This window comes from Neodiprion lecontei, chromosome 6 (assembly GCF_021901455.1).
Source record: "Neodiprion lecontei isolate iyNeoLeco1 chromosome 6, iyNeoLeco1.1, whole genome shotgun sequence".
Lineage (NCBI taxonomy): Eukaryota > Metazoa > Arthropoda > Insecta > Hymenoptera > Diprionidae > Neodiprion > Neodiprion lecontei.
Window position 1 is genome coordinate 9,821,562 of NC_060265.1, and position 23,425 is coordinate 9,844,986.

General features: G+C 41.1%; 1 protein-coding gene across 6 annotated transcripts in view; it reads left to right on the top strand.

The window, feature by feature from the left end:
- Nucleotides 1-23,070, top strand: part of LOC107218386 (delta-sarcoglycan) — a 169,586-nt gene extending 146,516 nt beyond the window's left edge. For all 6 annotated transcript variants that reach the window (XM_046744469.1, XM_046744472.1, XM_046744473.1 and 3 more), the window contains 4 exons: nt 8,611-8,881; nt 19,454-19,643; nt 20,341-20,533; nt 21,635-23,070. In XM_046744469.1, coding sequence (XP_046600425.1) covers nt 8,611-8,881; nt 19,454-19,643; nt 20,341-20,533; nt 21,635-21,959 — 979 coding nt within the window. In that variant the 3' untranslated portion in view covers nt 21,960-23,070. The remainder of the gene's footprint in view (nt 1-8,610; nt 8,882-19,453; nt 19,644-20,340; nt 20,534-21,634) is intronic.
- Nucleotides 23,071-23,425: the final 355 nt, after the last annotated feature.

Genomic DNA, 23,425 nt, shown 5'->3' on the forward strand with positions numbered 1-23,425 from the left:
TAAAAAAAATTAAATCCGCAAACTTGGTTACTCCGGCAGATTGATGAAAAAATTAAAAACTTCAAAAGCTAGCGACATGTATAAAAAGTCAAGCATCAAGTGCATTAAATTTAGATCCGACACCAGTTTCTTAATATTTCCATTAAATATTGTTGAACCCGTGACATCTTCGATAGCAAATTTCAGTATTTAATTATAATAAATTCGATATTGTCTTCCAGCGTTATTGAACGTTGTACGTCGTGTTTCTCTTAATATCTCAAGAATCTTATTGCAAAAGACATAAACACCTACATAAAAAAAAGTTTTAATAATTTTTCTGTCATCCTACCGAAACTTTTAACGAAGCATTTGCCGCTGCATAAGAGCAAACTATTAAGAAATTACAGCATTAATTTCGAGAGAACAGGCGAGGATGAACTTCGATTCCTAAATAACGTTCAAGGTTTTGTGACAGGGTCTGTCGGGGATTGAGACGTCCGCGCGTCTGTCCCGGATACATTTAAGTGCGAGGTTGCACTTTTCGCACTTGCAGCTTTGGCAGATGACGAAATGTCGTACGGTACAAGCAAACAGCGAATGGATGCATCTATTTCTGGTGAATACGATAGTAGGCAGTGTCAGTTTTCGTTCTTGACTGCACAAATTTGCCCCCGAGCTGTATATCATCGTTACAGGTACATGCGGGGAAAATATTCAGACGTAAGTTTTTCTCTCAGAATAAAGTGCCCGGAGTTGAAACGTGACTGGAGAGAACTGGTTTTATTGTAGCGAATAGAGAAAAAATAGAAGAAGGAAAAAGGTGGCGCTTTGTTCGAAATCAGGAATTTCATGGGTTTCAGAATCACGAGCCAGTCGAGGGCCGCGAGCCGCGGAATTAACGAGCCATAATACGAACGAAGTAGCGCCAAGATACAATTGAATCGGTCTTGACTTAATGAATCGAAAGATATAAATTAAGGGTGTCCAGGGGCAAAAAAGCAGGGTGAGGTGGAGGGGTAACGATCTCAGGCAATATACAATAGAAAATTAGTATCACTGCGGTGGTATATACTATATATATATATATATATATATATATACATATTCTACTATATGGGAATGATCCTTTCAATGGAACAACAGGTCGCTGTAGACGCGTCATTTATCTGCAAGAGGCCGGGGCCCCGCACGATGCGAACGTACGACGTTTTCCCCATGAAATACATAAATTCCCACGACAAAATGAAATAAGGAACAGAGCTGGGGTAAAGTTGGGGCCATTCGAGTAAGATAAAGCAACGAAGAATATTGGCTTCGCCGGCCGGATCCCTCCCTCCGACTCCCGAGAAAGCACCGTACAGGAAAAAAGACCCGGGAATCGACGCCGTCACCCTCGGCGTGCGCCTAGGCGTCTCGCTGCGACCCCGTGGGGAGGAGGAGGGGCACCCCAGCTTAAGCTTCGGGGTTGAGCCGGTAACGTGATCAAGCCAGCCTCTCGGAGAGCCTCTAAACTGATTTGTCTTGCCATACCCTGCTGCTATACACGCGTGCACAAGACGGAAGGATTATACGCCACGTACCCGACTCTCACTCCTTTCCTCTCTGCATGTTAAGAGATACTCAGTCGTGTTCCAACTGCAAGTTTCTGCTACGTCGTCGCGTCTCTCTCGCTCTGGCTCTCTTTCTCTTTTCACGTTTATTCTTCTTATTTTTGAGATTCGTCAAATTATTTGCTGTACCAATTTCACGGTGAAAGTCGTTTGTAATTGAGCATTATGTGACGAGGGAGTAAAATCGACTTTTATTCCCGTGTTACACATAGGACTTTATTTCTGACTCAATTCCGGCCGCTATATTTATTTGAAAATTGCAACTTTTAAATTGGCCTCATATTTCCCGCAAATGCGTTTTAGGGAAAAATATGCCAATCTCAACCCGCTTTTGAAGTAAAAAAAATTAACTTTATGGTCGAGTTGGGAATAAAATAAATTTTCATATCAATTTTTATCGTGTTCGACAAATTAAAATTTTTGTATTTTATTATCTGCATTGGCACAAAAACCACTATAGTTAAACGCAAAATTCTTATACTTGTTTATACCTGAATATGAATTCTGTTTATTTCTTCAAATTTACAAAAACATAACCGAGTTTCTAATCTTTCAACTTTAAGGACTCTGGCCCTACTTTCGTATTCAACAACCTGTACTTCCCAAATAATGAATGAATAGTGGTTGACTTTCTATTAAACAAGGTGCAGAACAAAGCAATACTCTACTGATATTAATTATTTACAGAGTAATGTTAATAGAACGGTTGAATAATCGGTGTAAATAGTTAATTCGTGAGGTTATTGGAATTTCTAGTTTATATTTTGGTCTCGTGTCTGGGCAACTTGTCATTTGTTACTAAGGAGATTAAGGAAAGACGAAAAACAACGAGTTTCACTTAATAGCACTGTGCCACCTGTCACAAGCTGCAGCAGCAAAGCTCACGTTAAACTAAATGGCCCTCTGATTGCACACAGACGGTATGAGCGCTGCCCGCGTTTTACTCGAATGAAACGATAACAACAATAACAATAGTTACCGCTTGAGTTAAAATTACTAAAAAATAATAGTTTTAAGCGTTAATCCCCCCACACAGATTCGCCCCAGCTATACGTACTCACATTACACACGCAAACTTTATAAACGCATCGACGATATTATACACTATCCTAGAGGTTACGCATCCAAAAAGCCAAACCTTTCTTCTTACGAATAGAATCTTCAAGCATTTAACGATTAAAATGTGCCTGTCCGTTAAATCTATCAGCAAAATAATACTCGTGCAGTTCTGGTGCTCTGATGTAATTGTCGCTGCAGTTTCACTTTCCCGATTCCAGTATGGCTTAACGACCGAAGTATAGCTGACATCATTTTATGAATAATATTTTCTAAGAAATTGAACAAAGAAGTGTTGTTTTGCATGCTTACGGTGTAACGGAGAAGGTTTCAAGATCTTTTAAAACTGTGTTCTTCCCGAGCGCGTCTCAAAGACTTTCGAGAGCATTTTCATTTTCCGCATTTACGCGAATCATCCAAACCCGGACCCGATAATCGTTGCTCATGAATTGTCAGACCAGCTAATATATAATATGCAAAACAGGTCGTGGCATACATCCGGGAATCTGGGGATAATATCTCGGAGTGATTTTGGTAGGAAGCCAAAGTGAGAGTGTAATGCACTCTGAACTCGGTAGCCAAAAGTTTGTACGCATTTGGCTAGCTGGTTGGTTGGTGCAAGTGGGGTAATGCGAGATTATACAATATCATGGTTACGCCTCACTCAAAGTAGGTACAATTAACTCTGCAGTAATATTATTATTATTATTATTTTTTCCACACCGCCTATACGACGCCACAAAACCGCTTTTCGGAATAATGATTTCAACCCAGTTATACACACCGTGTGCCTGGTCTGTAACCATGTGTGATTAAATCCATCCAATTAAATCCTGCAGGTATGTGTAACAACCGAAAGCACTGCGCTTAATTGTTCGGACTTGCGTGTACCGTGATTATGTCTCTTTATAATACTTCAGCCGGAAGTGATCATACTTCGAATGATTTCTTGATTTTAATTGAAATTTGTTTATCCGATCATGAGCACCGAACGGAAAAAACACTGCAGTCTTATCTTAAAAGAAAATTTTCAAACGTCAGTCAAATATTACGGCATGATTCGTGTGATGATATTGAAGGTGAAAAATATGTTTCGAATTCGTTAAATTGTTCAATTTACTACAGATCGTTTGGTAGATTAAGAAGCGATCCACCATTTGGCTAATTAAATTATAGCTCATTATTTGGAACTACCAGTTATTCAATAAGCCCCGGATTTTATTCAAAGATCTCTGACATTTAAATAAAGCTGTTTTAACCAAATAATAATTTATTTTCGACATAGGCGTGCGTGTAATATTTTTAAGTAAAAAGTCGCAATATATATTCATACTTGAAAAATCGCAATATTTTCCTCACGTTTAGCTTTCGATTTTATATATAATACTATCGGGATTCCTGGCGGTTGAGTCGCAACCTTATCTCTCTACAGAAACACACACGCACATGCGCACACGCCATGCATACATATTTATGCGTAAGTATTATACATTATGTTGGAATATATAATATATATCTACGCGAATATCCGATACACGAAGAGATGATATTGGATATGATTTAATACTCGCGTTTCCACCACCTCGGTATATTATATATTCCGAAATCCAAATACGTTCCAGGGAATTGAGTCACGATTTAGGTAACTTTATGCTTTCAGGTTATGTGGACCTGTCTGATCGAGCCAGATACTCAATGAAATTCCCTGGTTTATTTCCGTTTCAATGCGATCAAATTTTCGACAATTCGTTAGGCTTAACCAACGATATTTATCATATATGTATAGAGAAAATTTTCCTCCGCGACGTTACCACCAAGAAATTCCGGTTCCGGTTGATAAAATAGTAAGCATGTTTTGGAACTTCCGGTTAAACAGCGGGAAATGTAGTTTATTCTGTTCCCTTCATAATCAATAAGCCCACGAAATTAACGTTAAATACGTGAGGGGGTTAAATATTATGTGCATGAAAAAATCACACACATATAATTAATCTTTACCACCGACCAATAGCAATCGCTATTGTTAATTAGGAGAGTGGAACGACTACCCGAAGTAATTAAAATTTCCAATCATCAGCCGATAATTGTTATATTTTCGATTCGTTGTATAAAACAATGATAAAATTGAAAACGGAATAACGATATTTGTGCAACATAGAAATGTGCCAGTTGTTATAGGTTATATTACATGGTCCAGCTGTGAAGTTGAATTTTACGAATATATCATATTTGTACATCGTAATAAATCATGTATACATTTCTAATATAAAACCGTGCTCGCATTATCGATGAGGGATTGATTTAAGAAAGCGAGAAAGAGAGAGGGAGTAGGAAAATAAAAGCAAACTGTTGTTCTCCGATTGGAAAACCATATTTGCAGCCCCCGAGGGATAAAGGGTCGCAGCGAAGTGTCTCGGATACTTGTACGAAACGGTGGAAAGACGATATTCTTCACCTTATTTTTATACGGTATAATGCCGCATATTGTTCAAGGGTCGTTTTGTCCGTATCTCGTTTGGGGAGGACGAACGCCGTTAGGGGGCGGAGGAAATCTCGCGTTTCAACAGGTCTCCGCAGCTCGTGGGACTTGGTGTTTGATCTTTTGATTGAATCATACAGCCAATAACTGACCACCGTTTGAACCGGGAGACTTCCACCCCCCTGGGAAATATCTGCAACCCCCTAATGCCTCGCCTCCGGCAGATTTACTCGCTCTTCAGCCACTTTCCGAATATACAGTACGCTCGATCACCCTCCAGTTTTACAAGAGCGAAAATTCACCGGATCAAAATTGACCCTCAAGATTTCTTCAGAGGAAACTCGCCTCATATGGGAAATCACCCCATTCGTATACTTCCGATTAGCCCAACTTGAATGTCTTTCAACGTCAGTTATGGCAGGCGTTGAATTTAAAGAAATCTCCATTAAACTTCGGATTACCTCACGCGGTGTCGACAAACTTAAAACAATTTTGGAAAGACTTAGCAAGAGTTCGCACAATATTCTCATGGACTTGAAAGTCCTTCGTGAGACTTCACGCAGGGTTCCATGAGGTTTCGCGAGGTCTCGCGTGTTATTTTTAAGTTTTACCGAATTTTAAAATACGTTCTCATGCCGCAACGCGGACTTGGAGAGACTTGAAACAATAAACTTGAGAAGTAATTCAACCACCTAAGGGATTACGAAAATACCTCTCGACATTGTAAGAGGCACTTGATAAAATTTCTGCCTATCTAAAACGGCGCAGTTCTTGCAAATTGCTCACCTGTAGGTAGGCTGCTTCTGCAGGGGTATGACCATCAGCGAAAGGGGGTGACTAATTTGAACAAACATACGGGAGTGTACCGACTACCTTCGTTTATTGGAATAATACGCAGGGGGCAGTTACGTCGACCTAAGAAGAACAGTTGGACTCTAATCCTCGCAATTTTTCACCCAAATTACCTAGCAATTTGCCCGGTAAGAGAAGTGGTTAGAGGCCGTTCTGGTATGACGAACGACTCTATTAGCGGTAATTCGAGTTAAACTATGTTTGGCCTCTGTGGCTCAGCTACATCCCCATCCCCCTGCTTCTCGACCCTGGTACACAGAGGGTACCACAAACCTGCGGTATTCTGTAGTAACCAACCGATAAGCTGCAAGTTACTGTCTATGACACTCGCAGCTCAAAGGCAACAGATGATCGTCCTAAACCGAATTCGAATCGATCTTACGTTTGGCGTTTTTTCCGCGTTCTTATCAAGCGAGAAGGAATCTACTTGTAGGCCAGCGAATTGGAAAGCAAGCGGATGCCTTTTTCAGGGCGAAGGATAGCGGACGTGAATGAGGTGAAAAAACTCGGGATAACCGATTATTTGGAAGAGAGGCTGGAGCAAAGCCGTGGGATCGGTACGGCTTTTCGGATTTGTATCCACGCGGTTATAGCAGGTCGCCAATGGTACTAATCTTTTGGTTGTTTCTTGGTGTGTCCGGCGGAGAATCGAACCCTACAAAGCCTGAAATATTTAGCGAACAAACCACGACCACCGATCCGTTTCGTTGAAGCATGCGAAAGATTATTGTCCAAGACAGAAAGAACCAGCCGACGATACACGGCACGAAGAAATTTTTATTTTTTTTTATTTTCAAAGCAATAAAAGGAACCTAAAATAAAGAAGAGTGTCAAAAGTAAAAGTTTATTCACTGAGTTGAACTTTTAAAGACTGTTTCGATGCTTTTACTTTCCAAACGTCTCCTTTCTCTTGACATTCAATGAAACCGTTTATCTGGTAATGGTTTGAATTCGGTAGAAAATAGCGGACAAAAATGGTCGTAACATGTGTACACACCGCGAACTACACCAACGATTATTTGTTCCTGACTGTGATATACTGATGAAATGAAAAAAATGCCTGCAACTTCGAAATCGATTTTTGACAAGTGCTAAGGTTCCCTGGTCAGGTTTGATTAAACAAGATCTCGTTTCCACCTGAAGTTTTTGTAAAAGAAAACGAAAAAACGAAAAAAAAGCACAAAATTTAATATCAAACATCTGAAGAGCAGGACAATAAGAGGCTGCGGAAGAAGCGGCTGTCTAAGAACGAGAATAAGAATTAGGGTGAACTAATCAAGCAAAGTGGCCACAGATTGAGTTGGCTCGCTCGGATAACTTAGTTGACTTAGTAACTCCTGGCGAAGAAGTACGTCTCGCAGTCAATTGGTTCAATACACACATATACCAGCGCGTCAAAGAACTCAATCGCGAACAACATTAGCCGAATGAATTATGACTTATAACACGAAGAGTTTCTAGCGAGGATTAAAGTTACTGATGTAAAAGCGTACAGGAGAAAAGGTTTCAGATCCTAGTTGGCTTACGAGCTGAAAACACTTGTACTAGTTTTGGTACTATCTGTCCGCCTCGGCGTTGAACGCCTGACCGAATCGATATATGGGTCAATAATTCTTGGAACGTCAGACGTCCTCCTGGCTCATTCTTGCGTTATTTGACTATTCCTTTCCTCCGCCGCCTCTCAGAAATTGATATCGAGAATCGTGCTGGAATCCGAAAAGCCTTTGGATTAAAGGCTTTCATTAAATAGAAGCCTCCCGAAGAGTGCCGCAAGGGTAGACGGCTGGCTCTCTCTCTCTCTCTCTCTCTCTCGGATCTCCCTCGCCTTGCAGCTTTCCTCAACCTATTTCGTTCCCGTAGCGTTACCTTATCCCACCTCGGATCTCCCTTCTCCTTTTCCCACCCACAACTCGGAGATGCGCTCCTGCAGGATCTATCTTCGAGGTTTTAATTTTGCGACCAAGCTTTTTACGGTCACAGGGTATAATTACCAGCCTCGGGGGCGGCGGCGAGCGGGCTAAGCTGAATATTTCACCCTCTGTGTGGGCTATGAGAAAATAAAAACAATCGGTGCACGAACCCGGACGGGGATGGGGCAGAGTTGCGCTGTTGCTATGGGCAGGCGGGGATTAGGACGAAAGTTATGTCAGGCATTTTGCGGCAGGCATTAAGCTTTGCATAAGTTTTCCATCCTGCTGCGCTGGCGTTAACTAGCTACTATTTCTTAACCTGCCACCGCTCTAGCTTAACACTGATTACTATACCCCGCACTAATTTGCAAACGAGTACATATTATACACCTTCATGTTTTCACCCAGAACCCCTTCGTACTCGCTGCTTTATAATCTCTCTCTCTCTTGCGGCTACAGTCAATACGTCAGGCTTTCCCCTGTGACTGTCCATTCGCTAATTCTCTCTTCCTCCCCTTTTCCTTGCCATACAAAAACTGTGCTCTGCCATTATTCGAATTCTTGAATCACTCCATCTTCACCTTCGTGTCCTCGTAAATAAAAAAAAAACAAGCAAATCGGTAAAGGTACCCTATATTTTTAAACGATTCGTCAAGAACAAATAATGTCGAAACATGCTCACTGCAATCGACGATTAACGATAGACATTCTTATTTTTCAGAATGCCGAGGGGACAGGTGGATTGGTCGAGCGAGTCCGTAACGTCGAACAACATCGTTCGTCAGACGGTTTCGAATTCCGCAGTCGCGGGTCCGTCGGGTGGAACGAGTACGAGGAATACCGAGTCTACCACCAACTGTAGCGGGTTTAGATTAGGGGTATACGGATGGAGAAAAAGATGTTTGTACTCTTTGGTGCTGTCGTTGATGGTGATGGTGATACTGAACATGGCGCTGACGCTCTGGCTGTTAAAAGTCATGGAGTTTAGCTCGGTGAGTACATTCAAGTTTCTCTGTCTCCTCTTATCCCATTATGATTCAGAAATTATAAGAACCACTCGAAGGAGCGACGCGCCGCGGAAGAAGTTTCTAAAATAGAACTGAAACCGTCTCGTATTAAACTTCGGTCGCATTTCACTCCTTCACGCCTGCAACGTCAAGGAAGAATGTTGCGAGTCATAGGCTCGGTGATTCTCTTTTGAACGCGCGGCCGTATCACCGCAGCGAGCTGAGTCGTTTCACCAAGTATTTTTAGAAGTTGAGAGGAAGAGTTCCGGAGAAACTTGGGCCGCTGGTAAGCGATGGAATTTCTCTACAAGTGAAACCCGCTATACATAGGTATACATTTAGGTATTCGGGGTGTAGTTCAGTTCTTCGAAAGCCTCGAACTTATACGCTTGCGGAGTTGCGATACGTGGGTAGGTGTATAGGCGCATCTTTTTTTGCCAAATTGTTTCTCGCATTTTTGCCAATCCGCTTTGTGTAGTAGGCAAGAAAAAAGAGATCAAATTACCCCCTGGTCGGCTACGCTTTGCGGAAGTGAACTTTTTTTTGGAACTTTTAAAGTGAGTTATCAAGACGAAAAGATGAAACCTTATTCGAAAAACGTGTTGTTCCAAGCATAAGTTGTAACGTCTAAACGACTTGACAAATGTTCCTTTTCTTTCCATTCATTTGTTCCTTCTTTTTTACATAGGTCATCTTCGAGAGTAAACATCAACCCGGGAGGCGAGTTCTTTTTGACAAAACGGGCTTATTAAATCATCTTATCTCATTCTATGATAAAACTCCTGAAAAGCCGCTGTGATATCGAGGATCCAGGGAGCGGGCGGATGGGAACGGAGAAACCGTTTGTAACTTCGGACAGCTATTAAAGTCGACTTCTGTCTTGTGGATTAAAATTAGTTTCGCCCGAGTAACACTCTCCTTCTCTTTTACTTTCTCACCCCACCTCTCCCTCTCTCTCTCTCTCTCTCTTCCTCTCTCTTTCTTTCTTTCATTATGCCAAATAACAAGAATCGCGTGGGTTATTATGATTCCATGAAATTTCCACGGCTCTCCGCATGAAAATTTACTGAACTTTATGTCAAAAATATTCACCCACCTCTAGCTTTAACATAATTTTTCATCCACGCACGGCAGCGTCTTCTCATTCACATATGACTCAGATATTTTTTTATTTCCGAGTTTTGTCTAAAAAAATGTTGTTTGAGAATCATTCCAAAAAAATAGGCGTGACATTAACGAACAAACAAAATTTTCCATAGTAATACGCAATATTACCTTATAAAATATGATTTCTCAGCAGTTACGTTGACACTTCGGAATTCGGATGAAATTGGAATATTACTTTTTCTATCTCTGTGCTAAAATTCTACTAATATCAAAAGCACCGATTTACATACATTTTTTTCTTTATTGCGAAAGGTGTGAGCATCCCGACGACGTTCCCTGAAAAATATCGAGAAAAAATATGTGCGAATGTATAGATCGAAGGAGTTAAACCCTTACCCATAGATGGGTTGCGTCTTGAAGCCCTTTGACGCAATGACCGCGGATTGAGGGTATTTTCTTTAAGCTGTTGGATATCTGTGGGAAAAGGGGCGGAGTGGATATCACTTGCCAAGCAGCTTCCCATATTTGATATCATTCCCACTTGATTTTATTGAATTTATTTGAAATTGATACCTTCTCCTCTTCCCCCTCCCCTCCCCACCGATCCGGAGCAATGATCCCTCGATAGGGGCTAAACTCGATGGAAATTGGGTATCAATCCGTAAGTAAGGACTCCGGTGCTCTGTAACCGGCTTCCCGATTCCTCGTGGGAAATGTAGCGTAATTCCTGCACCGCGTCTCCTCCTCGACGTACCTCTTTCTCGATTCTCTGCCAGTCTCCTCGTCCGCCTCGTTCCTTGTCGACAATCATGCCTTGCATCGTCATCGCGCAACGACGATGATTTTAGCCGGTCATGAGTGTCAACGATTGAAGGAAACGATCGATTAAACGGCTCATATCCTCGACGATGCGGAGAGAACGGTGCCTATCGTACAACGGGGAAAGATTTTCGATTGCCAATCGCCAACCGAAAGGAACAAGTAATTTTCCGTATGAGAAAGTTCGGTAAATTCAATAAGAGAAAATAAGCGTGGTGAAAATCTTTTCGCCGTTGATATTGTTAAAAAGTTTTCCTCTTCTATCCTCGACTTTTCACTGTTCTCCAACCCGTATATAACTGAGTCGAGCCGACATGCACCTTGCGGACCATAGAAATATTTTACGTCTCTTGTGGATTTCTACGTACCTACAGGTATCCTTGTATTGTATGTCCGCGTTACTCTACTTGCGGTCTGATCCAATATGGTTAAAAGGGATAAGCAACGATTAAAACCATGACTTTTCGCTTTTTCAATACGTCCTCATTTCCGTAATACATTATTTTGCTTTCTCTCCCAACGGAATGCAACCTTTTGAATATGAAATTCGTTTGTTTGTTCAAAACTTACGATTTCTTTTATTCACCCAACAAAGAAGGATAATGATTTTAAAAAATTTGGGACCGTTTCAAAAAAAAAAATAGACTGTTCAAGGTAATACAGGTATACTGTCTTTCCAAATTTTAAATAAATGGGATCCAGCCGTTTTTGGAAAATCTGATCAATTTTTACAAAGCAATACGTCAAGAGACATTTCAACGATTTCTAAAACTTCCACAAACACGTGTTTTGAGATAAGACGTCAAAGTTATGAAGAATTCAAAAAAAAGGATGTACCACACCTTTAATGATGACGACACGAAAATTCTTTAAAAACAACCCTCCTTTATTGGTTTTAATAAAAAAAACATCTGATTCAAAGCCTTCATGTATTTTAGGGAGATGCTTCTCAAGTAAATCTAATTAAAAACTCATTATGCCGCATCCGAAGAAGCTCATCTCCCATAAAAATAAATGCAATACTTAAAAAACTTTGTTACGTCTTCAGCACAAGTTCCCTAAATTTATTGAAATCTTCGCAACAATTTTATAATATATATTAGACTTGCTTTAATTTTTTTAAGAATCTTATCACTATTTATTGACAATTAATCTGTTTCGTCAACCCATTAATTCAATTGATTGTCTTCCCTAAAAGATGTTGACTCCTTCATTAGAGACATCTTCCGGCATGCTTGGATTGAATTTTTCTTTTGAATTATAAGAGCAAACGTATTTCACGAGTGACGAACCTCCCTAAGGGGTTGAAAAATATCTCATCATCCAGCAGCGTGCAAATTTCAGGGGACGATGAAACCCTCCGAATAGAGCCTTATCAATCTTTCCATCCTTCCGCTGTAATGGGCGAATTAAACACATGGTGTAAAGCAGGTTGCTGAAGGGTTCATCAAGAATGAATAATAATTACGTTCAATAATTATCGACTCGAATTACGTTACAGACTTAAATACATACAACATGTATAATATAAGAGACATACGTACGTTTGCATTCGTACGACGGGCATTATAATTGAGGTGAAATTATTTCTGTCTGAAACAAAGCGTCGCCTTTTAGCCGCCTCACGGTGAGTTTGTACAACGAGGAGTTTCGGTGATGAAATTAATTAAAACTAAGTCCCACCTTGTAATAATAATACCAAGGAACCTGAATTCCAGCCTTGTCAAAGAGGAAGTGAAATTTCAACCTTATCTCAGAATATGGTAAATCCGTCTTCACCCGGGGGACTTCGGCACTTGCTCTCCCTCGGCTTAATGATCGAACATCGAAACACCCTGACAACGGGTGCGATGATTATGCCAGACGTTGAAAATTGAACCAGCCTCAATCACGGATTATATTATAGGGGAAACTCTCCCTTTCCCTCTCCCCCCCCCCCCACCCCCGCCCCTCTCTCTCTATCTCTTCTAACACGTTGTAAAACGCCCTGGAAACACGGTCCCTATCCCCCCTCCACCACCTCTATGGTGACAAACTGCGCCTCGCTCTCCCGGCATCTCTATTCAATTTCAAATTATTCAGCTTCCGTTTATTGCCGAGTATAAACAAATTATCTCTGCCTCAATTCAACCTGCAGCACGCTTCCTAATGAGACAACTAAATAGCCCGCTATTACGATGAATGTGCAATCGATGTATATCTAAATATATATATATGTGTGTGTGTGTGTGTGTGTAAAGAATAATTGCGTATTCAAAACGAAACCAGCAATATATAATATTGCTATACTGACTTTTTAGTTGGAGTTGAAAGTTCAAAAAGGATCACTCTGCTTTTCATATTCTTAAAAAGTCGATTTTTATCCATGACGTGACTTTCTTGATAGAAAAAATTCACCACTTTACAAGCATGTGAAAATCAAATCGAACAATGAAAAATCGTATAAAAGCAAAAATGTAACACTTTCTCTGCTATCTCTACGCGTTGCGCACTTGAGCAGAACGCCTGCCAAGTACAGGTTACAGAATCCGAGGAGCTGAGGTAAACTTAACAATTGATATCCGGTCAAAGGGAAGCTGAATGATGTGAGCGAGCATTGGGTATACCTTAGCAGAATGTAAAGAGGGTGAGAGAGAGAGGAAGGGAGAGCGCGGCCATATCCGAGCGGACAAAGTATATGAGGGCTTGCCAGATAACAGATTACGGCGCGGCGGCGTCTTCATGGCATTTGCGTAGCAGTTAAACTGAAATCGTAGATATTCCGCTCCTCCATAACTCTCGTTAAACATAGATGCGTTGAGATGTAGGAGTTTTAACGACTAGTCAGAGACCGGCAAGCGATTAGCACAGACCCAGTGAATACGGTGGGGTTTAGATATACGCAAGTTTTACATATCAGCACAGAAAGCAATTAAACCTCCATATTGTACTTGATACTGTAATTCGGTGATGGTTAGGACGCGATATTCGTTGGATACTATCAATGTAGGTGGGATTTTCTATACGATCATACTTCGAGTGAGTCATCAAGACCATGGTGCATGACTGGTCCGTGCAGTGACGCGACAGGTCAGCAGGACAATGACATCAAGATTTAACGGGCCCCATGCCTAAGCACAAGAGGTTTGCGGTATTACGTGGAGGTGATCGAGAGTGGAGTGCGGGAACACGTGTACCCGTAGATGTGCGTGCAGAACCCCATGCCCACTTGGCTCGTATAAGCTCGTGAAACGAACGGGGTCACTGTGTGCTGGAGACACTATACATATATCGATACTATAACGCCAAGTCCCTCCAAGAGGTATAGATTATTCGGCCATATTGCGTACCGTATATCACAGAGTCTGTATTATCTACCTGAATTCAAGTGCAATATACATATAAACAGCAGGAGAGTCGGCGGACGTCTAGACCATGAATTTTGAGTGGACAAAGGCGTTAAGCTCGGCCTAACGCTGCCTCAACTTCTCAAGACTCTATTTACCCTGTCCGCAGTGATGGGACAAAACGACCACCCTTCGCTTCTCCAGTATTCTCTTCGTAGTTGCTAAATCTATTAAGTTTACGCTGCACAGCTGCAAGTCGCTTATCCAAAGCACCGGTTGGAATAAAAAAATTTCTCAAGAGTTGAAGCTCCAATTACATATTACGGAGATTAGTTTTTTTCACAGATCTGTAGTAAACGAAAATGGATCTCTGAACAGTTTTTCTGCATATCAAACTCCACTGTTGCAAAAATGTCGACTCGATTATTAGTATAACTTTCATTTCAATATCGCCAACCTCTGCTCACTTGAATAACATAAATTTGTCGATAAACATCAGCGTATCAATTATTAAAGTTGAACCGTGTCTGTGGAGTCGCTTTGTGGTTCGAAAAAAAACAACACACTCACGTACTAAAAATCGAACGAGTTTATGACGCCTTACGTGTGCGTGAACGTACGTATGCACTTGTAGGTATGTTATATTTCCCTGCAGCTGTTACAAACATAACGGCGACTCGCAAGCTCGGGTGTTATTAGTCGTCCAACAAGTCACAACTACCTACCGTATCGTTTTCTTTCTTATGTATTTATTACATTTTTGTTTTACTTATACATTCTCGCCTCTTCCAAGCTACAAGTATTGACCGAATGAAAAAGTCAGCGTGGGCGAAAAGTTCACAACACAAGGGTAGAAAAATATTTGCTGTGAAAAAAACACGTAAGAAAAATGAAAATAAAAAAAAAGAGCTCAAAAGCAGTTAAACTCTCTTGATAGAATTTGTCTACGACTGAAATACTGACGTATAATATCTTCAAAGTATACTGTCGATTTGAGTAAATTTTTCGTTCTCTTTCTTGCGAAAGGAAAGCAAAAAAGTATAGAAATGTTGAACGAACGAGTGGTGAAAAGAAGGTGACGGGATTGATTCAAATACCACTTGAAACGGTCCGATATTTCGGGCAGCTTGGGTGACAGATAAATTGAGGTTTGGCTGGTCGATTACGGCGGCTCGAAGACCGTGGAGCATCGAAATAACGGAGCAAGAGGATGGTAAGAAAATCTCTCTCGGGGTCAGAGCGTAAACTTTTTGCCTGGCCACCTTTTGCTCGAGGGCGAAGATTAATTACACGGCGAAAAATACAATAAATTATTATATTAAGGAACTGGGCCGAGGGCGGGGGTGGAAACGGTGGGCGAGGGTGGTCTGAATGAGATGAATGAGGGAGAAGAAGACACAAAATATCATAAGAAAGGATATACGTTAATGATGCCTTCGGGCTGCTCGCCCTCCTTATGATTTCCTCGTTTTCACCAGCAAATATATACTTTTCATATTATTTAAGAATGAAATTGAGAATCTCCACGGATATTACTATGCACCCATGTGCAGGTATAAGTGAGACTCCCAGTAGTAAAAACAATCGAACTTCCATCCTTTGTTCCATCCACACACAATTATGATCGTATAACGGACATTCGTTCATCTTATATTATATGTGAGAAAGTCGTATAATTCCTAGTCAAACGGAGCTTATCTCCGTGATTGATTGCACAAACAAAACGATTACAACGGTTATTAAAAGCACGTATATTAATTAAATACTGATCCAGGAATCGTCTTCGATGCAAGAGTGACCCACATCGGTTCATTGTCTCTCCTTCTTTCCATTAACTTACCGCACCCATTTCAGCATTAATTATAGTTTTTGAATTAAAATTGAAACTGGTTGAGTCAGAATTTTCCAAAATGACATTCCAAGGATCAGACATCTGGAATCAATTCTTCACGCTGTATCCCGAAAAAGATGTTCGTAATGGACACCCTCATGGGAGTTGTTTCATCTCCAGGCGGTATGCAACCTACCCTAACACTCCAAAGAAACATCTACAATCGTAGAACAACGGACGGTCACTGCAGACACATGATAGAGCAGAAATAGGTAATCCCTCGTAGCGAAATTCCGTGCAGTTCCCGAGTGTTCAACCATACTCTCGAAATGAAGTAACTTATTTGGCAGGATCTCGGATGACAGCAGGTGAAGGAACAGAGGCATCCCCCAACCCCCACCCCACTCTTCCCCTTCGGCCCGATTTCTAGCTCACCTCACGCCGCCGTTTGGATACGAAGTGCGCTAATGCACCTCACATAATTATCTCAACCGGACAGAGACGGCCCTAACTTCTGTTGCGACTAATCTCTCGGAGGCTATCCGGCCAGGCTCTCGTCACCCCTTTTGCAGCCAGCCCCGTTGCCCCTTTCATTCCCGTCGTATCTTGTGTGAGAAACCCAGACACACGCGCCAGAGGCGGGTATAATTTCACTTTATGTCGCTGCAGGAGTGCGAGGGTAACGGAAGCGAGGTGGGATTATGTCTCTGGTCAGCTACATCCCGAGATTATTTTCAATATTATAGGCACACGGTTGTACGTGCCGTATGCATAATGATATTAGATATAAATATCTCTGCCCAAGTACGCGCATGATGGACTCGCCGTTTCACACCTCGAACTCTCCTGCTCAAAAGTTTCGGGCGTCTGCGTTGGTGGTGTCGGTGGTAGTGACGGTGGTAGTGATGGTGGACGAAACGGATGGGGTTTTTAGTAATTTACGATTGAAATCGAACCGTACACCTACTGGGAATTCCTCCCTTGCCGAGGGTCGACCGCACCAAGAGCACGGTTGATTTGTGGCGCCTCCCAAAAGTCAACGGAAACAGATAAATATACCTGCATGGATGCTGCCCGCTCTGGATTACCTCTAAAAACACTCAGCTGCGTTCCGTTCAATGTTCAACAAAAATCATGATGCAGCGCAGTTTTCTCCCTAAAACGAGCCTTAAGATTTTTGGATATCTTTGACAAAAAAATTCTATAACTAACCCACAAATTTTCGACATTAAAAAAAAATATGAATCAACACGGTTCGCGAGAATATCGTTGATATGAAATTCAGTGAACTGAATAAATATGAATCTCGTTAAATATATTTATGCCCTGCATTTCTTTACTAATTTTTCCTTATAACGAAAGCATAGCGCGATGTGAGGTAAAATTTTATCATCTATCTTCACAGCCCAACGTCGAATCGAGGCCCTGGTTTAGCGATCCTTTGCCTTGTTCGAAAGGTTTTATTCAAGATACGGAGTAAAGAGCGTTAGGTACGAGTAGTAGAATTTGATGTTAGAAATAAAATTATAGGTATTCGATTACCCGACGGCGGCGTGTATAAGGGGAACGAATTCAAATTTTGCTTTTCCATCCATAACGAAAGGTGAAGCGGGGAACAGAAAAGCACCTGCAGTTGTTACCTTATGCTTCGTATTTTCCTCCGCGCCAACCTCAGACGTGCAATTTCACGGATTTGTAAATCGCCGGGCAAGAATGTCTTATTGTTAGCGCCTGGAGCGGCGCGCGGTTATATTTGGAGTGGCGCACGGTTCGGTGGGAGGAGAAAAAAACCAGTTCTCTGGATCGTTGTAGTAAAAAGGCAACGTGTTACATTGCGAAATCCGATTCTACGGTATAACGCGAGGATATATTTACGACGCAATACCGTATTTTCACGGGCTCGAGTTGCTACGACGCTGCGCAGTCAGGCTCATTTTTGGATTGATAGGCCAACCTCTCGACCCGAGATCCGTAGGTGTAATCCTATTTCATCGTTGCGTTCGCTGTTTGTTTCACGTAATTAATCATCTATGACTCCACGAAACACCGTTTATACACTCACATCAGAATCCATCGCATTTAATAAGTGCTTCGGGTTGGAACGCGTCTTTCCAAATTTTAAAATGAATACAAGAGTACGTACGTTTGATGCAACGAAAGAAAAAGTAAACCTATGCGTGAAAAATATTAACAATCAAAGGTTCGTCACGGATGGGAGTTTGTTAAATTACCTTCGTGGGAGAGAAGAACGCACCTCGTTCGAAATTGATAAATTCTAACTCCGTAAGGCCGTGAAGTTCCCGGCTAAGCCCGGGAACCGAAATAGCTGAAACGATAATAAATTTTAATAATTATTGGAGCGCGCATTTATGTCCGGACCATCGTAACGCAGCTATAACCGTTCTACGGATTTGAATTATGATGATGGAAGTGAAAATTATTATTAGCTGTGGTAAATTAGCTCGTTTCTAGCGCACGTCACGTGGGTCTCTCGTAAATTCCAATTTCAAGGGTCTCTCCCGTCGATTATTGCTGGCAGCCTAGTGTCACCACCTAATTCAGGCGGAAAATTAAACAAGACAAGAAAATTGATCGAGCACCAAATCTCCGATTAACGAATTCGATGGAAAAAAGTGAAAATCAACGATCAATCAGCACGAATTACTTCGGCCAAAATTTTTCGACGTCTTGAATAATATAATGTTGATTTCAAGCGCCGATTTCGAATCGTATATCAGTGACCCGGCAACGATAATACAGTAGTAGCCGTAACGGAACGAGGTTTAAATATCCCCGGATACACAATAGAAGGGACAACTACCGGTAGGCCATTAACTTTATGATAACGTTAAGTAGAACAAAGAGAGCGGCGGTATCATTTTCTGAACAATTGAGCTAATCGAGCAGGAATCCCCCCGCCCTCCGAGTGCCGCTTCGCTGCATGTTATTTGCTTTGGTTTTCAAGTTGACTGGTACAACCTGTAGTAACAGTGACACTCACACCGAGTGCCGCCAGTTCCGGAATTTCCGCATCGCGATCAACCCGCAGCATTGTACCAAGGGAAAATAGAGTGGCAAGGATGAGAATGCCCAAAGGTATAAAGGGGCCGTGTTTACCAGGTAGGGGTAGAACCGGGTGGCAGCCACCAGGTTCAGGATCACGCTCGTGGCAATTGCTTCCGATCGAGTGGCCAATCATTGGAAACCAATATAGACGACGCAAAACACATCTCTCGTTTTCCCACGGAAAGACGAACAAAGTCTCCGAAGCCACGCGCGAAAAAAATTTTACCCTCGAAAGGAGAGACGGGCCCTGTCAACCTTGGTCAATGATCCCACCACGGCGATGATGATTTCGGGAAATAATGTTTATATAAAAAAAAGATCAAGTCCCCGCGATCCCGATGTTATCAACATTTCCCAACCCCTGAACAAGCCGTTCACTTCCATGCTTTGGTTGTTCTGTTTTTTCAGGAGGGAATCGGTTCTCTGAAGGTTGTTCCTGGCGGGCTGGAACTCAAAGGACAAGCCACTATTCTGGACGCGCTTGTTGCCTCTTCGGTCAGATCGCCAAAAGGGAGAAACTTGATTCTGGAATCATGGAACAACTTCACCGCTTCGGCTAGGTCTCGCGAAGGACGTTTGCTGGCCAGGTTCACGTTAGGTAAGAGGCCACAAATATGGATGGACATGAATAGCTTGACCGAAAGATCCGTGGTGAAAATTATCCTCAATCTTCATTTAAGGCCGTAATAATTGTAAAGATGCTCAAAACTAGCACGTTTTAGATAATAAACAAGATTGAGGCCATACGCAACCGTGCATGCATCATATTCTTACAGAGTATCGGAATCCGAGAAAACCTGAGTTGTTTACTCAACGAATCACCGATACAAGCAAACTATTCTAAAAACTTGGCTTCAGAGTGCATGCATTTCGTCAACCTCGTAAAATTCCATGGTTTGGGTTACATGTAAAACCAACCCTCCATTATGATCCTTTCATATTCTAGCGGTTTCGAAAAGATAAGCACCACTTGAACAAGTAACTCGTTCTGCAAGAGTTTTTTTCAAACTTTTCAAAAGCTTCAAGCAATTTTTTTTTTACGAAACTTGGTCTCCAAGAACTTTCTGAGTCACTGATTTCAAATTCAAGTTAACCTTTATTCGGAATTACTAGAACATGAAGAAGTAATAATAGAGGGCTGGTGCTAAACAAGTTTTTCCATGATCCATCACATGAACTTCACTTTAAAAATGTAATCATCACATCAAAAATGTTTCAACTAATTCCAAGCTTTCCATCATTTTACATTCCGCTTATAATCCGTGACCAATGATTCGACTTTTGTTACGCCGCAGGCGAGGAGTGGCTCGACTGTGTCTCTAAGGGTTTTCGCGTCACGGACCCTCAAGGAGTAGTCCTATTTTCCGTGGACAGCAAGCAGGTCGTCGTCGGGGCTGAAACGCTCCGAGTAACAGGTGTGGGCGGTGCTGTGTTCCAAGGAAGCGTCCAAACTCCATTGGTTAGAGCGGAATCTGGTCACGATTTGAGGTAACGACGCGTGTCATTTCGTCTTTACATATACACACCCTCCCCACACCGTTAGAAACCTCAACGAGAAAGGCCGCGGCTCAATAATATTCAGTAGACCTCGGGGCTTAGGGATAGCCGAAATTCATCCCCAACTTGACTGTCTGAGGTGAAAATCGCAGAACCTGTGTAGGTTAGAACTGAAGTTTCAACATGTTATACTTGGCGAACGGGTGGAAATTTTTATCAAACACTTCGAACGACTGAAACTGAAATCTTAGTGTAAGAAAAATATCCCCATCAAACTTTCCTCGGTTCATCGTACAACGTAAGTGCTCTTTCCATGGAAAGTTATAAAAACTTTGACGAAAACTGAAATCAAATTATCGATAAACTGCAAATTGTAAGATACCCGGTGAGTAAATTAGTCGGTAATTTTTTATACAATTACATCTACGTTAAGAAAGAAATCAATGATTGGTAATGATGGTCAAATACTTGAGTTGCGTATGAGTATCAGGAATCTTGAACGTTTTCGTTTATGGGATCGATTTCTCACCTTTTTGTTACAATATTTCTTTTTCAATCTCACCAATTGTGCAAGCGTTGCAGATATCGAAGCAAGACAATTCTACATTATACCGATTGGCGTAGGCAATGTTATTCGCCGATCAGTTATCGATAGTAGCTAGCTAGTAGTAATTTGCAAATGGATTTACGATTATAATAAAACTTTCCTAGAGCGGAAAATTATATTCATAGGATTGGATTTACGCCAGATATGAAATATCGTCCCGGCTAGGGTTTTGCAATCGTTTGTTCCACGAGTGAATCGATTATTGTTACGCTTCTTACTCCTCACTACCCACTACTCGTCGACGAATCGCTTTGTTACGTTCAACCGACTGGATTACCTCCTCGGTTATTCGTTTCGCCGGGCAATTTTTATGTTCATTCCTTCGTTTTTTCATCCATCTTCCCGATAACCACCTTCTTCGGAGGTGATAATCCCTCTTCTGATTAATTATAAATTAAAAATCTCCATGAATAGAAAACGTAGCCAACAGTTTACACTCGAGGAATAAGAAAGTTAATCCAACTTCCGTTTTTTAAATTCTGCAGACTGGAGTCGTCAACGAGATCGCTGAACATAAACGCACCCCAAAGAATAACTATTGAATCGCAAGCGGGGAACGTGACAGCTTCGTGTCTGTCTGACATGAAGTTGGAAAGCGTTACGGGAATCGTGAAGATGGACGCAGCTTCCATTTTCCTGAAAGGTCTTCAGACTGCGAAACCAAATTCAGGAGGCATTTCAGAGGATCAACACTCGTCAAGTCGTCAAAAAGAACCGCCGGCTTATCAGCTCTGCGCTTGTGAAACGGGTAAATTGTTCCTCGCAAGACCCGAAGGTTCTTGTCGCGCCGACGACGCTGTATGTCGATAGTTTTTCCTTTTCTTTTCTTTTGCTTTTTACCCTCGAAACAAACCAGAAGAAACACGTACATACAAAAAAAGAATACAAACACTGACAAAAGTATTTGACGATTTATACTTGCAATGAAAAAAAAAATTGTAGTGGCCACGTGCCTGTAAGGGTGTGGTACGAAAATGATACACGTAATGTAAGCTCTGACGTACCTTTCTTAAAAGGTCAAGTGTCGATTTTTGTAGGAAAATTTTATTTTTGTTATTTTAACCACGGTTTACACTCAGCTTTTGTACAATACTTCAAGAAATGTCAAAATAATCACGTTTCTCTGAATTATTTTTTTCCTCCACGGGTATAAGTTTGCCCTGTGAATTTAATATTTCCGAATGTCAATTGTTACTCTATTCTCTCTAATTTGGTTCAAATCGATATTCGTATTACAAATAATAATTTCTCGTGAAATCAGAGCAACCTTTTCTGAAACACACATGTACATAGCAATAAGATTTTAAGAGTCTCTACGGTGCATTAAAGTGTAACGTATGTAAAATGATGTGTATTTCGAGAAGACAACCGTACGCGTAAAACGATCCTTCCTATACGTAAAAGAATCAAAAATCAATCACCGGTAAAAGAAATAAAATAAAATGAAAAATTCCCACAGGTAAGAGAATGGCCAAAGCAATTTGAAAAATCATAAAAAGAACCCCTTAAAACCGACGTATGCAACATGAATTGTAAATTGATTAAAATCGAGTGAAAAAGAAATGAACGAAATAAAAAGAAATATTCCCAGGAAAACAACATCTAAATACTGACAATGTTACAAACATAGAGCACAACAGCTACATATAACATTGTAAAGTTACCGAAAAAGTACACGTGCGTATTGCCAGAGACCAAAATTGAAAAAAAGTATGTAAAAAAATTAATTTGAAGGCCGTACAGTCAATATTCGCAGTGTTTTTTTTCTTTCTCACAGATATTATACCTGTGTATACTGTAATTAGCAAGTGAAAAATGCTGACACGTCGTTTATGTTTCATAACCATTACTTTACCTCAAAAGAAAAGAAAAAAAAAAGAAGTACAGTAGCTCTGTTGCCTACATTGAAATATTGCAAGAGCCATTTCTTCCATTTATCACAATATCGTACAATGTAGAATTACAGCGACACGGCAGGAAGAAAAAATCAACGCAAAGGATAAAGCACGCAATTTTTTCAACGGCCATACGTCTACATTGCGGGTTTCTCTTTTGCTCATACTGCTTGTCATCGTTACCATGTTTATTATTATTATCAATTATTATTTATTACCATTATTGCAATTATTATTATTATTGTTATTGTTGTTAACCCTGCCGTAATAAATACGCGAGCAAAAGAAAGAATAATAAAAACAGATTTGAAGTATAAAACAATTGAAGAAAAGATGAGGTGAGTGAAAATTGTGAGAAAGCTCCATGTGTACCATTGTGTA